At 41.2% G+C, this 19,006-nt stretch overlaps 1 protein-coding gene across 4 annotated transcripts in view; it reads right to left on the minus strand.

The window, feature by feature from the left end:
• The window catches only part of LOC109910847 (metastasis-associated protein MTA1-like), a 78,444-nt gene that overhangs the window by 13,456 nt on the left and 45,982 nt on the right, over positions 1 to 19,006 (minus strand). For 2 of the 4 annotated variants that reach the window (XM_048600206.1, XM_048600209.1), the window contains exon 15: positions 10,953 to 10,984. In XM_048600206.1, the coding sequence (XP_048456163.1) occupies positions 10,953 to 10,984 (32 nt within the window). Of the gene's footprint in view, positions 1 to 9,650; positions 10,155 to 10,952; positions 10,985 to 16,606; positions 17,261 to 19,006 lie in introns of those variants that run through there. The other 2 variants (XM_048600210.1, XM_048600208.1) reach the window with 2 other exon arrangements.

A 19,006-nucleotide genomic window follows, 5' to 3' on the forward strand; every position in this document is an offset into this window, starting at 1 on the left:
GGCTGACGTTTTGGGCCTAGACCCTTCTTCATTTTCTGAAGAAGGGTTTAGGCCCGAAACGTCAGCCTTCCTGCTCCTCTGATGCTGCTTGGCCTGCTGTGTTCATCCAGCTCTACACCTTGTTATCTCAGGTTCTCCAGCATCTGCAGTTCCTACTATCTCTGACCTAATTCTGTATGCCCACCTTTGACCCATACCTCTTAATTCCTTTGATATCAATCTCATTTTTAAATTTGACAATTTGTCAATTGTCATTTGCAGAAGATATTTGTTTAAAATTCAATCATGGGATGTGGGCGCACTAGCTAGGCCAGCATTAGTGCCCATCCCCAATCGTCCTCAAAAAGGTGGTAGTGAGCTGCCAGTTTTTGAACTGCAATCCTTAGGGTGTGGTACACCCATACTGCATTTAGGGAGGGAATTCCAGGATTTTGGCCCAGCAAGAGGGAAGGCATGGCATGTGTATCCATGTGTGTAGTTCCAAGTCAGGAGGGTGTGTGGTTCGGAGGAAAACTTGCACATGATGATGTTCCCATTTACCTGCTGCCCTTGTCCTTCCAGTTGGTAGAGCTTGTAGACTTGGAAGGTATGTATACAGTTTGCTTCATACTAATTCTGGATGTCAGATCGGAAGGAGGATAGTACTGACTGTTTACTAACTCAAGTGTAGTCAAATTTCTTTGGTTTGCTTAAAATTATGGAATCTTGAGGGTTTATCCTCTTAGTGAGTAATTGCAATTTCTAATTTTGACTATGTCAAAACAAAGATTACTGGTCACTAACTGGATCATAACAAAATTTGTGGGTTTCATCTGGACAAGTAACAAAATTTGAAAGTCTAGACTGGAATTGTAATAACATCTTTATGCAATAACAATAATTCCAGGTGAAAATGATCAAAACAAGAAATGTTACACAACATGCAACCCTGGTTCACTGTCCCAATTGAATATCCAATTTGAAAATCCAGACACCTAAAAATAAAGGACATCAGATACAAATCCTTTGACTTTCTCTCACTTACAGGTTTTACAGCAACTTCAACACCAATCCAATCCTATAAGCTAAAGCTTGCACTTAATGTGACAAAATCTTACACCAGCCCATGTTACAATCTTACAACCCCAATCACGTTACAATTCTATGATGTCCTGAAACACCAGCTTCTATTACCGTTATATATGAGCTGTTGGCGCCAGCCTGACTCCTAGATTAACATCTTCCTCAGCAGTCAAACATATTGTGTATACTTCAAAGACCAGGAAACTAGTTGTTGGGAGGGATGGCAGAGGTGACGAGTGGAATTGTATCAGGGAGGGATGATACAGATGCCAGCTCATTGGAAGGTAGGGTTACAAGTTCCTTCTGAACGACACATGGTATAGAACATTCATATGAAAATCCCAAACCTAGAAGGATACAGGCAGCAGATGGGAACACCACCATTAGCAAATTGCCCTCCAAGACACACACTATCTCAACTTGGAACCACATTGTTACTCCTTCTCTGTTCCTGGTTCAAAATTCTGAAATTTGCTTCCTAACATTACTCTGAGTGTACCAACATCACATGCACTGCAGCAGTTCAATAAATGGATCACCAACACCTTAAAGGTAACCAAGGATGGGCAATAAATACTAGCTTAGCCAGAGATACCCACATACTGTGAAAGAAATTTAAAAATACAAATGATTGTGCATTAGTAAACCTGCACAGAACAAGAAAGGAATATGGAAGAGTCCAGTAGCAACATGGCAGAGGGCTTTGTGTATAGCTTGGAACCTACCTTTTCCAATATGGAACAGATGGTTACCTCCACCAGCACAACTGTGGAACCCAGCCTGATAAAGTATCTGATAGCTGACATCACACATTCCATTGCAGCATGAAGAGTTTTAATCAAAGACCTAAGCTCTGCATTGTGCAGGCTGCTACCAATATAGCTCTGGATACCAATGGTGAAAGGGGCTTTGATGGTATCACAACAGTCCCATCGATCCATTTGTCAACAGGTCAGTAAGGTTAACAAACAGCATTTCAGCAGCAGCTCCATATAGTACTCACAGAGAACACAGTATTTGACCTCCCACCCTGTTACTCCACCAGTGCCCATGACGTAGCCTGCAAGCCAGCCCAGACCACGCTGCCCAGTCTGGGATTGTATAGCCTTAAGCTGGGCTTTCCAAGCCCAGAGCTGCTCAAGGTCATTCTCTAAGGTCACCTACAGTCCTCAATTCAAGGTCAGCAGCTTTCCACCTGCTGGAGAAGCATCTGACAGGTCACGCAAAGGCACATGGAGGACAGACTGTAAGGAAATGTACCAAGGTAGTTACTGTCATTTTGTATGCATTATGTAACAAATAAACCTGGAATGAATGTGCATCTACTGGTGATCTTTACTTTGGGTTATCAGAAAGGGGAAGATGTGATGCTCAGCAAAAGGGGAAAGGTAAGGAGTATGAAACTACCGGTAAGTGGGAAGGTGTGTTTGAGATTACTGGTATTGTATATATTATAATCCATTTCTTTTATTCATTCATGGTGTGTGAGCATTTCTGAAAAGACCATTTATTGCCTATTGAATGCCTTTGAAAAGAAATGCATTACAAACTGAGTGAAGCTGCTTAATCTGACGTAGAGCAGACTATACAGCACTGTACATTCCTAGCTGAATAATTTGCAAAGTGAAAGACATCAATAAATATACAAGAAATACAATAGTATATGACATTTTAAAGAATTGAGCTCCAGTGGAAATTGGTCAGTGTGTGGAATTGCTGAGTTCCAGCATTACCTGCACCGATGAACTTCTGCCACTAGATGGAGCTCATTAGTGCCAGTCCAGAGTAGGAGCCATGAGAAAGGAGTGGCTACAAACAGACCCCAGGGCCTAAGGTAAGAATAATGGGTGAACCACAAAGCTAGGGCAAGGCTGGAGGAATGTAACACCAGGATGGGGTGGACGGCAATGGATGAAGCCGGTCTCCTTGGAAAAAATTCTGTCCTGAAGTTCCTTTAGATCCCCCATTATGCAGCCAACCCCAACAGCAGGTGACTCCAACACACAATAACATGAAATGTACGTGCAACACATTAAACCAGAAATTACTACATAATCCAGACAAACAGGTCCTGAAACTAAAACAATATTGAAATGAATATTTTGCAGGGCAATGTAAAACAAGGATTACCTGTATATGAAAGATCCAAAAGCATATATTTTCAGCAGTAGCAGCAGCTGGAAGAAACACATCATGACTCATTTGATTAGTGCTTTTGGGGGAGTAGGGAGTCCTTTATTCCATTTAATGTGGGGTTATGCTGTACTTGGTTCAGACAGGGCATTGCCTTGCTTGTGGATTGAAGTACTGTTCACCCCTGCGCTTTCTGGCCTATGATGGCTCCCAGTCCAGAAACAACTCAATTTTAATATGTTCAGCCTTGTTTTCAAATCCCTCAGGGATCTTTCCCCACCCTATCTCTGTAATCTCCTTGAGACCTACAATCGTCACAAGATTTCTGTGCTGTGTCAATTCTGGCCTGTTTTAGAACATGGAACAGTACAGCACAGCACAGTACAGGCCCTTCGGCCCATGATGTTGTGCCGAACTTTTACCCTAAACCTAAGGTCTATCTTTGCCAGCCTAATTTTCATTAGTAACTGTGCCTTCAGTGCAGAGCCTGGGAGCTCTGGAATTCTTCCCCCTCAAACCATTCCAAACTTGCCTCTCTTTCCTCTTTTGAGATCCTTCTTAAAACACACCTCTATGACTAGTTTTTTGGTCACTTTCAGTACATTCTCCTTATATACTCAATCCATAATGTCTTGTGAAGCCACTGAGTTGTTTATCTTTGTTAATGGTGCTATATAAATTCAAGTTGGTTTTTTATTGTTAGTTCCACACCAACCTCACGTTACGAAGAGCAAATGATGACGTCACTGAGTTTCCTTCAAACTGAGGTCCAAGAGGTGAAAGAACATTCTGCATATCCAGGTTTTTCATAAATCTGATAAGTCCAAATGTCTAATTTGACCTGAACTCTCTCACATTTATAGGTTTTCATATTGAAGAAATTAATTGGATTAATACACAATTCCAGTAAATAACAAAGAAAACAGTTTTCAGGGAGGCAGAACATATTTCAGAATACTGCTCCTTCTGTCAACTGCAGACTGTATCAAAGAGCTGGGAAACCATCTGACACCACACAATATGAAGAACTAATCAACAGCACCAACACTTTATCACATCTGAAAATTAAAATCTCTCCAGTTCATTGTTAACTAGTAGATCCACATGTCAGCATGTTATTACCAAAAAACCAACAAAGGTTCATCCTGGATAAATAACACACTACAGCATTTTTGTTGCCCTGTTCTATGTTGTTTTGCATTTTGGTCAGCTAATGGGGTCCATATTCTAGTATGTTCTTTATTTCATCAACTGGAAGAGCAGGCCCTAAGGGCTGATTGGCCTATTCCTGCTGTTAATACATATGTTCATCTGTATAGTGTTATAAGGTATGTTTTAAAGTCATTTCCTGCTTGTCTGACATTCAGCTACACGACCTATAGGCAGCATTTGGAGCAGCCTTTCCCACTCCCTGACTGGTCATCCAACGTTGCTTCCCAACCCATTCTCTCACTGCTGACTCTCCAACTTGCCCCCTCTCCCTAACTCAAGTCTCCTGCTGCCAACCCTTGGACTTGCACCCTCTCCCACCTCCAACTCAACACTCCAACTTGTACCCTCTCTCTACCCTGCACCCTAACCTGTCCTTTTGTTGCCAACCCTCAAAACTTACGTCCTCAGCGGCTCCCTTACTTAGCCTCTCATCGGCTCCTTGACTCACTTCCCCTTCCCCCTCCTGAACCTACATTCCAAGTCAAGGTCCAGGTCAGATCTGAAGCCAGAGCTCTGGATCCTGATGTGCCAAGCTGGAGCTGATATAATTGATGCTTCTATTAAATGCTCCTGCTCACTGCATCCCTCTCTTGAACCCTCACTGAAAGGACAGCTAAAACTGCTCCTCTAGCCTCTTGCAAGTCAGTTTCAGAATCCTCACTCAGAATCAGGATTCCAATTGGAAGCAAATGTGGGAGAGATGGGAAGCAGGAGGTCTGTCAAGCAGAAAGGATGCAGTGATGAGGAGGGTCAGAGAATGGGATGGGGAGCAGAAGGTTTGGGAACAGAATCAGTGATGAGTGAGTATTACTGCAAATAGAAGGTTACCATAATTGATCATTTCTAATTCATTTAAAAAGTTATCTCATTTACCAATATTGGAGTTTAATAATGTAAAGTATTTAAACCTAGAGGATTTAATGTTTCACATCTTTCTTAATTGTAAGTTTCCATGGAATCTAACCATGGTTCTTACATCAATTTTAATGGAAATATTCAATTTGCTTAAAGTTGTTCCATTTAAATTTGCAATTTTCAAGAATGCTGTTCTAACTTTAAGTGAGGATTTAAAGCCCTCATCATACTGGGACAGCAACATTGATTGCTGATTCCATACAACTCCCAAATTGTAACTTTCAGCAATCTTTACATCAAGGAAAGGGAAGAGTATACTGTGTGGAATACATCATTTTGCATTTGAAGTGAGTTGTGAATTAAGACTTTGTATCTTCCATGAGCCTCTTCTCAATTATTGAACATATATTGTCATCACATACCCACATGCACACACAAATGCCAATGCTCCTGGATTGCCTGGGAGCATCCTGAAATCTGATGGAGACCCAGCAGAAACACTTCAGCTTCAGACGACTGATCGGGTGCGTGCAGCAGTTATGTTCTGGTTCCTGTTGTACATGTTCTGTTATTTAATAAGTTTCCATAACATATTTTGAAGAACATCATTGGATATTTTTCACACTTTTGTTAAAAACCATGGGACCAATTTGAAGAAATTAAAGATACCGTGCAACATCTGGGTAGAGAATGGCACACGACATCAGATGTTCTGAGTAAGTGAACTGGCCCCTTTGAACATAGTTTCTATCCATTAAATTAAGCAGATTATATACTCTTAAAATATGATATCATCAACACCTAAGTCATTTTGTAAAAGTTTGTTTTGTTTTAACTAATCAGTTTTCACAAAGTTTGTAAGTAAACACCCATCATCATCTGAAGGGGGAATAATTGTCCTACAACAAATATTTAATTATACTCCACAGCAAGCTAACTCCCCTGAAAGAAATAAATAACTTTCATTTATAAAACGCATTTCACATTGCACAGATCCAGAGATATGGTTGACTCTTAACTGCCCTTTGAAATGGGCTAGCAAGTCACTCTGTTCAAGGGGAATTCATAACGGGCTATAAACACTGGCCTTGTCAGCTACATCCACAAAGAAAACAATAAAACAATTAGTTAGAATAAGCACAATGTCACCCACATTGTTGCAGGTTTGGAATCACGTTAGGATGGCATTAAAGACATTAGTGAACCAGATAGGTTTCTTCCAACAAAAAATAATGGCTTCCTGGTCATCATTAAACTCTTAATTCCAGACTTTTTTTGAATTCAATTTCTACCATCTGCCATCGTGGGATTTAAACCCAGGTCCCCAGAACTTTACCTGGGTAATGGGATTAATAGTTGAGCAATAATACCACTTGGCATTCCCAGTGCTTTTCTGATTTCAATTTAGACAGTGACTAAGTTAGTAGTTCTGACAGTAAAGTTATTTATCTGGGGGAGTTTATGGGCTCTTAGAGGCAATCTGGCTTTTATGAATAGGCTTGAGAATTCATCTATTTATAGTGCAGATAAGGATGGGTGGGTTCAGTGAGGGGTATTTGGAAAAATGCTGCCAATCTGAAGATCCAGGCCAATATATTTAGGAACTCATGAGTTAGGCCTTCGAATCCATCCCTCAGAAGTCTGCCTGACCTCACTCCCACCTCAAGTCTGTCTAATTGCGAGGCCGACTAACCACGGGGCCAATTAAGGCCCCAGGGTTCTCTAGCAACCTAGAAATAGAGGTTGGAACATGACTCAAGTTTGGCCCTGACCTCTGATGTTGGGAGCTTGAAACAAAATAGTGTGTTGCATAAATATTTCAGTCATACTCAGTGGAATCACAGGTACTTGATTTCAAGGAGGATTTTTAAAAAATATTTCTATCCTTGGTGTACGGCCAAACTAAATTCAATTTCTTGAGGAGCCAATTGTAGAACGATTAAGTTATGTTTCAAGGGAAAACCATGTACTTTTAATAAAATGATTGATCTTAGGAATTAGTAGGTCAACATTTTAATTAATGTCTTCTCCCTTGTTAAATGTCAGCACAGTTCTTCTGAGGTTTTATACTGGAGCAGGCTCACAGGGAACAAAGACACTTGGTGCCTCACATTTTATAAGGCAAATACAACAACATTTTCAATCCAAGATAGTAAGAACTGCAGATGCTGGAGTCAGAGATAACACAGTGTGGAGCTGAGGATTGGGAGATTTGAAACTAGTAAAGTCCACATTTAGGCATCATTGTGACACCGAAGGAGGCCCAGGATGGACATGTCACAATGATGCCACCCGCACCTGGAGGAGCAGTACCTTATATTCTACCTCCAGAGCCTACAGCCCAATGGCCTAAATGTGGACTTTACCAGTTTCAAAATCTCCAAACCCCCGGCCTCGTCCCATGACCAACCCACCCTCTCATCCCTGCCTCCTTGACCTGACACATCCTGTCCATCTTCTCTCCCAAAAGCCGCCCCTCCCACCTCACTGATCAATGCCCACTACTCCCTACCTGCACTCACCTATCACCATCCCACCTACTTTCCCCAGCCCCACCTCTCCTCTCTCTATTTCTGGGCTCCCTTCCCCCTCCCCATTTCTGAAGAAGGGTCCTGACCCAAAACATCAGCTTTCCTGCTCCTCTGATGCTGCCTGGCCTGCTGTGTTCCTCCAACATTTTCAATCTGCAGGCAGATCCTTAAATGACCAAGCACCGCAGAATCAAAACAAAGTCAACCACCTTATCAAAAACACATATAAAGCATTACACAGAATGATAGGGGGAGGCAATACAATGCCACATGGAGGGACATAGATATGTAAATATACAGACAGATACACAACCAGATACAGAGCCACACAGAGCTACACATAATAGGAGGCAGAAACACACAGACACACACATACTAACTAGTATTGGTGGCACCAACATACACATTAAAATCACAAGAAAGACACAAAATCCTAAAAACTGCAACATTTATGACCTCTCTGCACCACAAAGCAAAAAAAAAGCACCAGAACAGTCAGGGCTAGAGCAAAGTATAGCTGGCTGCAAAGCCTAATGATTCAGGTCTTAGCACAGATTTTAGCTGAAGCAGAAGAAGAAGAATAAAATTGGGAACAATGCCAATGTCTGTAGTTATTACAGCTGGGGCTCTGGTCAGTAAATATTTAAAGATAGTGTAAGGCCAAAGGATACTAGTAAATGAGAGTCTAATCTATGACTGTGACACCAAGCAGTAAAATCTAGGCTGGTTTAGTTATCTGGATGCAGAGGATTTGTGGTCAGAATAAAGAGACTGTATGCTTTATTAAATAGCAGAATAACATACACAATATCCCCACAGGCCTATAAACTCTTTCTGTATTACATTCAGTTCTTTTTAACACCCCCTACAAATTTTCTCACTTTATGGATTAACAGGTGCATCCATTTCACTGTTGACAGTTGAAGGGAGCCTTATCTAAATCTAGTGGCTGTTTTGTGCTCATCCCTTTAAAACTCTATGTTGAACTCAATTATGTCATAGCTGCTGATATCAACATTTTTAAAAGACTGCCAACTAAATTGAACATCTGTTTGTTTTTGGACAAAATACCACAGAAGACTATCTTGAACTCACTCAAGAAACTAATTTGTTCTGACATGTGATAACCTGCTTAACTCAATCACTATGCAAGTGAAAGTTCCCCATTAAAGCCACTTTGTATTTGCCACGTTTGTCTAAGCTCTCCATTTATAAATCTACCACTTCATCACTGCTTTCAAAGGCCACAACTCTCATTACAGCCTTGAATCCTTTTCTATTTCTTAATTGTCCACTTACTGTTTGCCTCTCATTACATTCTCTCTTACCACTATATGATTGGTAATTATTGTGGCTGTCACCTTGCTCCACAAGAACACAAGAATTGGGAGCCATTCGAGTCCTCAAGCTTGCTTTGCCATTCAACAAGATCCTGGCTGACCTCACTGTGGCTTTAAATCAACTTCCTCTCTGACCCCCAGTCTCCCTTGCTGATTAAAAATTGATCTAACTCGACACTGACTATATTTAACAACCTTTCAACTACTCTCTGGCTAAGAGGATTTCCCAAACTAACAACCCTTTGAGAAAAGAATTTTCATAATCTCAGGGCTGTTATAATCCTATCTGATGTTATTTCAGTACACCTCAGATACTAGACTGAAATCTGGCTTGATAAATAAAAAAATTAAAATACAATCTAACAAGGTAGTATTTCGATGAAATACAAGCACGCAATGCTGCAAATTGGTTTTAAGCAATAAAACAGAAGTTTATTACACAAAACAAAGGATAAAATAGAACAAACCAACCTTTACATAAAATATAATTTGAAAGATTTTGAAACACTGAGTAAAAGTACAATCCCGTGTTCCAACAGCACCCCTTTACAGTACTCAAACACTAAAGAGAATTCTGGCCTGTTACTTTCAATTTCCACTCCAAGAGTCTGATTGTCTCTGCCTTGAGTATTCTCAGAAGTGGACTTAGACTTTCTCAGCTTCGAGTAAACTGTTGATGGTTGTAACTAGATACTTCTCGTCTGAAACCTTCACAGTAAATCTTTATGTTGAGGCAACCTGTTCCTATAATTTCTGAATTAGTTGCCTACTGTAGAATTTGAGCTGGTAGAAATGCAGATGGTCTTGCACAAAGTGCACAAAGTAAGCAAGCACCAAGATATGAGCTTGAGACAAAGTTAGATACTTGATGAGCGACAGAATTCAGTTCAATGAGGGAAGAGGTGTTGTCCTGATCTTTTACATATAAGGAATGGTCTGAAAGATGCAGCAGCAGGTTGTGAGAGTTGAAGCCTGGAAGCAGATAGGTGAGTTGTTGGTGCGTTTAAAGTTTTTAGTTTTCCTGTAAATGGGACAGACGTTTTAACAGAGAAGTATATTTTGAATTTATAGCTTAACTAGTTAAAACCACTTGACATCGATAATCATTGAGTGACATTTATAAACTTAATTATTTAAATGAAATGATGTGCTGCAGCTGCACCACGTGCAAGCTGGTGGACACTTGTGTGATCTACAGGAAACAGATCTATGGTAAATGTTTCCATTTCAATTTGAGGAACTTTGGCTCAAGAGTCGAGGAAGTGGAGTCTGAGTTTCTGACACCAAAGTGCATCAGAGAGGGGGACAATTACATGGGCATTTTGTTTCAGAAGACAGACACACTGCTTCAGCTAGTAGTGGTGATAAAGAGTCATGCCTGACATCTGAAGAACAAAGTGGGGATGTGAACAAGTGTGCAGTCCTTTAGTTCACTGAGGAAGAATGGGAAGGGGAATTGCATGACATACAGCATCCTGTTCAAAATCTTAATAATATTTGTCTAATAAAAACTGAATATTAACCTACAACTTTGGAGAGACAGACAAACAAAAAAATGAAAGTCAAACATTAAGTGTTTTGCAAGGCTCTGCACAGACTAACAAACACACATTTGAGAAACAGGGATTTCCCCCCCTCCCCCAACCAAAACTTTTTTTGCAACCAGTATTCAGCATCAGGCCTGACCATTTTTTCATCTTGACTGTGTGAGAGTGTTTTGTACTCATGACCAAGTAGTGTGGAACATTCAGAACATCACAGTGCAATCCAGAGGAAACTATCCCACTATATAACTGCTTCCCAAAGTAAAGTCCCTTACCAGCTGACTCCCTTGGGCATGGTCCGACAGACCTGCAATAAATAAAAAGATTTATTAACATAAGCCAGTGACTATTCTTTATTCTTCTTTACAACTCCAAAGGAACATTACCCTTTAGCATCTCAAAATAATCCAAACAAGCAGACAAGAAGCATCATCATTGTTTAAGACAATACCCATCTTATCCCAGCTTAAAGTGAAGTGAAACCAACAGTAAAAAGGATAATCTCACAGTGTTGTTTCATAATGAAGGTATATGAGAATTCTGGCACCTAAAGTTAAAATCTAACACTCCTGGGTCAGTGCAGCTATGTGTAATGTAAAGCTTGTTCTACACAGTCCTAATAATTTGAATCAAATGAAATAAAAACTCAGCAGGTCAGGCTATACTGTAGAGAGAAAGCAGTGTTAATGTTTCGGGTCCAGTGACCCTTCTTCAGAACTGAATACATCAGGTCGAATTTGAAATGTGTTTAAGTATAGCTGGCGGGCACTAAGCCACTGATGCTCATGACTGCAGTGTATAAAATATGTGTAAAAGGTGCTTCGAGTCTTATGACGCAGATTGAGGAGGTGCATTGTATCCTTTCCTACTCTAACTCTTCCACTGGTCACAATAAATTTTCAAATTTAACCAAGTTGGTAATATGACCATTTATTATAGATCTCAGGCTATATCAAAATAAATCAGCCAGTTTCTTTTTTTCAACAAAACAAACTTACTTAGAGAGACAAAGATTACTGACAAACACTTTCGGCTTTGCAATGTATACTTACCCTCTAAAAAAATGTACACACACAAGTCCAAGGAAAAGAAAAAAAGTGAGTTTTTTTAATTCACTTGTTGGATGTGGGCCAGTACTTGGTACCCATCCCTAACTGCCCTTGTGTTAACTTTAAAGTACCTTGACCAAGGGATAGGTAAACTCATGATAAAATATCACAGCTTGTCCCAAATGGTGTTCTGATTCCATGGGTTCTTCTGCATACAGAAGCAGCCAGCAAAGGATATCTTCCTGAAACAATTGTAGCTGGCTGTATTGTCCTTGCTTGAGGTAGTGAGGTAGATTCCAACAAATCTGCTCTAGGAATCCTCCATGAGTGCTGAAAATAACTTCTGATGGGTTTTCAGCTCCCACACTTTGCTGCGAGAAGTTGCAAAGAAAGAAAGAGGAAGCTGTGTGCTGCTGTTCTTCAGGTAGGTCAAATTTTCTCTCAGTACAAAAATGCAATAATCTTATACCACTCACAAACTGGTCCATATAACCTCTCTCAAAGTTGTTCTTTGACTTCATCCAAGCTCCCTGCTCTTTGCCGACACAACATTGTTGATGTTACAGTCAGTGCTTTTTCTTTGCAAGCCCAGATGTTATTGTGATTTGTCTTTTAGGAACATCGCATTTGGCCCCTTTAACCTGCTCCCAACACTCAATAAGATGATGTGATTGTGGTCTCAACACCACTTTCCTGCCCACCCCCATGGCCCTTGACTTGATTCTTTGTCAAATATCTACCCAACGCAGACTTGAATAAATTCAACGACACTGCATCCATTGTTTCCTGGGGAAGAGAATTTTACAGGATAGGTAACTTCAGAGAAAAAGCTTTTCCTACTCATTGTCTTAAAGGTGATACCTCTTATTCTTAAAGCTGTCTCCTCTTTCTAGTCTTTCCTACAAAGGGAATCATCCTCTCAGAATCCACCCTGTCGAGTTCTCTCAAGTGCTTAAGTGCCAATGATCTAGTCTGTAGTCTGAACAGGACCTCCAACCAGCACTATACACCAGATACATTGACGACTTTTTCTTCCTTTGGACTCATGGCAAGGAATCATCAAACCAACCACATAGCGATATCAACAAGTTTCATCCCACCATCAGACTTAAGATGGACTACTCTTCAGAATCAGTCTCATTCTTGGACACACACATCTCCATCAAGGACAGACACCTCAGTACCTCACTGTACCGCAAGTCTACAGATAACCTCACGATGCTGCACTTCTTGAGCTTCCACCCTAAATATATTAAAGAATCCATCCCTACGGACAAGCCCTGCACATTCACAGGATCTGCTCAGATGAGGAGGAACGCGATGGACACCTGAAGGTTTTGAAGGACGCCCTCATAAGAACGGCATACGATACTCAACTCATTGATCACCAGTTCTGACATGCCACGGCGAAAAACCACAATGACCTCCTCAGAAAACAGACACAGGATATGACCGATAGAGTACCCTTCATTGTCCTGTACTTCCCTGGAGCCAAGAAACTACGCCATGTTCTTCGCAGCCTTCAACATGTCATTGATGACGATGAGCATCTTGACAAGATCTTCCCTACGTCTCCACTTCTCACCTTCAAACAACCACCAAACCTTAGAGCATTGTCCACTACCCAGCCTCAGGACAACATAGACCACAACATCACAAAACCTTGCCATGGCAACCTCTGCAAGACATGTCAGATCATCGACATGGATACTACCAATACGTGCGTGAACACCACCCACCACATGCATGGTAGATACTCATGTGACTCAGCCAATGTTGTCTATTTCATACGCTGCAGGCAGGGATGCCCCGAGGCATGGTATATTGGCAAAACCATGCAGGCGCTACAACAACAGATGAATGGACACCGCCAGACAAGAATGTTCCCTCCCAGTGGGGGAACACTTCAGTGGTCAAGGGCATTCTGATCTTCAGGTAAGCAGCCTCCAAAGTGGACTTCGAGATACACAACAATGCATAATTACCCAGCAGAGACTGATAGCCAAGTTCCATACCTGTGAAGATGGCCTCAGCCGTGATCTTAGGTTCATGTCATTACAGGTGACCCCAGCACACTGTTCTGTATTTGTAAAATCTTCCTTACTATCCTGTTTTGACAGCATCATCTTGATAAATTGTTATGATCTCTCTACCTTAATTAGTTTGTGCAGTTTTGAATTCAGCATGCGATTCCAGTCATTTAGTTTTTCTCCAGCACCACCTTATTTTTAATTTTTTTACCTCTCTGCCTCACTTAATCGGATTATAGGTCATCCCTTTGCTGGTTATTCAGCTGTTGACACTTTACTCACCGTCTAACACTCCTGGATCACCTGCAGAGACTTATCATCTGACACTCCATTCACACCAGTTGTATGATATTTTGATCTTTCTGTCCTTGATCTCTCTGCAAATAAATGCTGGGTCTGTGTGCTCTGCTCTCTCGCTGCACCTGACGAAGGGGCTGTGTTCCAAAAGCTTGTGCGATTTCAAATAAACCTGTTGGACTATAACCTGGTGTCGTGTGACTTCTGACGTTGATCTCATCTCTCATTCTTTTAAACTACAATGAGTAAAATCCCAATCTATTAAACCTTTGTTCATAAGATAAAGACTTTATATCAGAAATGAGTCAACTGAACCTTCTCTGAACTGCTTCCAACAGAATTACCTCTTTTTCGAGTAAGCAGACCAAAAGTATACTTAGTACTGTGAATGTGGTCACACCAAGGTCCTGTACAACTGCACTAAAATTTCCTTACTTTCATCTTCTACTATCCTTTATATTTTTTCTCCTTGCTTAATTGCTACCTCCTGTCCACAACCAACAGCCCTAACAATTCTGTTACATCACTGATGCAATGCAGGATCAGGTTGCAAAAATGTTCGAGGTGTTGGATTTTTGGCTCCAAAGCCAAATTTTCAGTCTGTTTCTCGCTCCATATCTGCTATCACATTTGCCGAGTGTTTACAAGATTTTGCAGCACATTTTGTGTTTGAGTTGTAATTCAACACTCATGTGGCATTAGGAACAGAAGCAGGCTTTTCAATTTCTCAAGATCAGTTCAGCATTCAATTTGATAATAGCTGATCTGCACTCCAACTCTTTTGACCAATTATTTGTTCTGTATCCCTATCAGTCTTGATACTTTGGCTCTCTGAAGAAGAGTTCCAGATCTCTTCTACTGTTATGCAAAAAATGTTTTCTGAATTCATGTCATTCAGGTCACCCCTCAATCAAAACACTTAAGGGAATCAAGTTTATGCAAGCCACCCCAATAATTTAATTTTGTCACTCAGATTTCTTAATAATGATAATGTGGAAAATTTCCCACACCCTGTCCACAAAAAGCGTAACAAATCTAACCTAGCCAATTTCCACCCCATCAGCCCCCTCTCAATCAAAGCAGTGCAATTTCTTTGACAGTGCTATCAAACAGAACTTCACAGAAACACAGAATTATTATAGCACAGAAGTAGACCATTCTGCCCATCTTGTCAGCACTGGCTCTCTAAATAACCATTTCACTTGGTGCCATTCTCTCATGTTTGCCCTGTAACCTTGTGCATTGTTCCTGTTCAAGTAACAGTCTAATTCCTTTTGCATGCTTCAAATGAACCTATAGAAATCAATAATCAAAGAGAGCACATGAAGGTCAGTTGGCCCACAGTGACTATGTTGGCTCTATGAAAGAGTTAGTTGATTAGGCCAGTTCTCTAAACCACTTACATATCCCTGCAAACTTCTTCCACTTCAAATATTGATCCAATTCCCTTTTGAAAGTTATGTGAATCTCGTGTGCATTCCAGATCAGGACAACTTGCTACGCAACTCAAGTCATTAACAATTCCCTTAAATATATCCTGTGGTCACTTTTTTATAAATTTATTCATGAGATATGAGACCACTGGCTAGGCCATCATTAACTTCCCATCCCGAGTTGCCCAGAGGGCAGTTAACAGTCAAATACATTGCTGTGGACCATATAGGTCAGACCAGGTAAGGACCGCAGATTAGTGAACCAGATGGTTTTTTTAGGTTTTTTTTAGATTGACAATGGTTATATGTTTGCCATTAGGCTGGATTTTTTTCAATTCTAGATTTTTTATTCAATTCAAATTTCACCATCTGCAATGGTGGGATTCAAACCTATGTCATCATCAGGTTGAATGCAAGAGAAATGAAAATTGGCCTCTTGCTTAATAACAAGGAGTCTGATGACACAGGGAGCCAGAGACAGAAACAGCTGTTCTTTTAGAAAGGCAGAAGCGTCCAGAAGATTAGTGAGTGCACAGGTTTTGGCCAGAGAGAAAAGGTCTATGGCAGCAAAGGTGCTGTTAGTTTAGCAATCTCCAGAATAACCAGGGTAGGAGAAAATAAGTCTCGAGTGTTTTCAAGTCGATAAGAGAAAGCTCCAGTAGCAGAAGTTGTGGAAGAGGAGTTTAAGGAATCACTGTTAAGAAATAAGTGAGCTGTTAGCAGTTTAAGGGTCTAATGAAGAGACATTAATTAGAGACATTAATTAAAGACATTAGCATCCAGTGAATGCAGAGGTTTACCAGATAGAAAGCAAGTTTGGGTGTGATAACTGAAGAAGGAACTTTAAAGTTTAAACAGTATCTTCACTGTTTGAACTAGTTCCTGCAAACTGTAAAATTGTTTGCATTATTGTCATGTAATAAACTTTGATATCCTTTAATTGAAGTACACTGGCAGCCTCTTGTGAATCTGTTCAGTGACTGACCACCATGGTAACTAAATTGCAGAAATAAAACTTGTGGTCCATCCAATCAGGTTTCATTCTAGAATTTGACTTGTCTTTGTGTGTTACCATCAGCAGGGATTATAACAGAGTAAAACTGAAGAATGTGTAAGGCCTTTTAATGGTTGGTACATTTGTTAATGAACACTTTCCATCTGTTATCACAGATAGAGATCAGATATCAGACACTGCAATTAGGGAGGATGAGGAGAAATATCGACATTCATTGATTTGTAGTGAACCTTTTAACTTGATTTCAAAAATAGTTTCCCCTGTCCTCTACACCATGGCAATATACATCAATTTAACTTTGTAAAGAGGTATACTCAGGCAGAAATAATTTAGCGGTTCTTGATTTAAACTCCCTTTTATTCGTAGAAGTGATTGCAAAGGTTTCATTGTCAAGTCAATGATTTTTACTTGAATACATGGAGTATGACGAAAAGGTTTGTAGATGATACCAAAATCTATGTGACTGATACTATAAAAGAAAGTCTGTTACAAATATGGGGTTTGCAAAATTATGATCTTCTTGACTGTATCTTTAAATTTAAGGTAAATACAGGGAGTCATGTGATCTGTTCTGAAGTCCACCTTGAAGTAAGTCTTGATTGATAGTCAGGGATCAGACAGGATTAGACTTTGTTGGGATGAAGGTGGAATGTTTCATGCTTGAAGATAATGGCAACAATCTGAGTTCATACTGAACAGGCCCCGAGTTTCCCAAGTCCCAGAAAGAAGTAGGAGATATTGGGCTGTGCTGTTTTCTTCCTAAGAGGAGAGTTGGAGTCAAGAATATCTAATTAGCATTTCTGTTTGAACAAGCAGTAATTGAACAGGTTGCACAGACAAACAGGAGCAATGGTGTTCGGTATTCAGGTGCACTTCTGGGTGGCAACAATGAGTTAATTGGTCTACAGACTTGACCAGTTTTGCCTGCCAACAATAGTGTGATTATTTCTCATGTAACTGAAGAGCTTGGGGCTGGGAACAAGATAGTGTGTGTTTTGGTTTCCACTAATACTGAAGCTGTTTCCCTGTTCTCTGCAGTTAAAACCCATTTTAAACCTGAAGAAAACCAGTTCATCTTTCCTTTATCAGCTGTTGTAAGCTGTGAATTTAACTGATAATCAGAGACTTTTATAAGTGAGACAACAACGTGCAGAGCTGGATAAACACAGCAGGCCAAGCAGCATCATAGGAGCAAAAAGGCTGACGTTTCGGGCCTAGACCCCTCATCAGAAATGGGGGAGGGGAAGGGGGTGCTGAAATAAATAGGGAGGCGGGGGAGGGGGATAGAAGATGGATAGAGGAGAAGATAGGTGGAGAGGAAACAGACAGGACGAAGAGGCGGGGATGGAGCCAGTAAAGGTGAGTGTAGGTGGGGAGTTAGGGAGGGGATAGATCAGTCCAGGGAGGAGAGTTGCAGTGGGAGAGAGATCCCCTGAGGTTTGTCCGGAGGGAGGAGGGTAACTTCTTCAGGCTAGGCATCCTTAGAAGAGGCTTCGCAGTGGGGTTAAAATTGAATCAGAGATAGTAGGAACTGCAGATGCTGGAGAATCCGAGATAACAAGGTGCAGAGCTGGATGAACACAGCAGGCCAAGCAGCATAGGAGCAAACCTTAGGGGATCTCTCTCCCACTGCAACTCTCCTCCCTGGACTGACCTATCCCCTCCCTAACTCCCCATCTACACTCACCTTTACTGGCTCCATCTCCGCCTCTTCGACCTGTCTGTTTCCTCTCCACCTAGCTTCTCCTCTATCCATCTTCTATCCCCCTCCCCTTCTCTCCCTATTTATTTCAGCACCCCCTTCCCCTCCCCCATTTCTGATGAAGGGTCTAGGCCCGAAACGTCAGCCTTTTTGCTCCTATGATGCTGCTTGGCCTGCTGTGTTCATCCAGCTCTGCACCTTGTTATCTCGGATTCTCCAGCATCTGCAGTTCCTACTATCTCTGATTCACTTTTATAAGTGAACTGGCCACATTATGTCTCTTGCAAACAACAGAAGCATCTGAAGAAAAATGATTGAAAAGCAATGTTCTAATTAGCATAAGAATCATGAGGATCTCAGCAACCCACTGATTTACCTTTACCCATAATTTATCTTTCCTTGCGGAATATGAGTTGCTGTTCCTGCAACCTTCGGGTGGCATCGTTGTGGCACTGCAGGAGGCCCAGGATGGACATGTCGTCTGAGGAATGGGAGGGGGAGTTGAAATGGTTCGCGACTGGGAGGTGCAGTTGTTTGTTGCGAACCGAGCGTAGGTGTTCTGCAAAGCGGTCCCCGAGTCTCCGCTTGGTTTCCCCGATGTAGAGGAAGCCACACCGGGTACAGCGGATGCAGTATACCACATTGGCAGATGTGCAGGTGAACATCTGCTTGATGTGGAAAGTCTTCTTGGGGCCTGGGATGGGGGTGAGGGAGGAGGTATGGGGGCAGGTGTAGCAAACCCTAACCCTAACCCTAACCCCTCCCCCCACCGCATCCCAAAACCAGTCCAGCTCGTCCCTGCC

This window comes from Rhincodon typus, chromosome 8 (genome assembly GCF_021869965.1).
Source record: "Rhincodon typus isolate 14 chromosome 8, sRhiTyp1.1, whole genome shotgun sequence".
NCBI classification, from domain to species: domain Eukaryota; kingdom Metazoa; phylum Chordata; class Chondrichthyes; order Orectolobiformes; family Rhincodontidae; genus Rhincodon; species Rhincodon typus.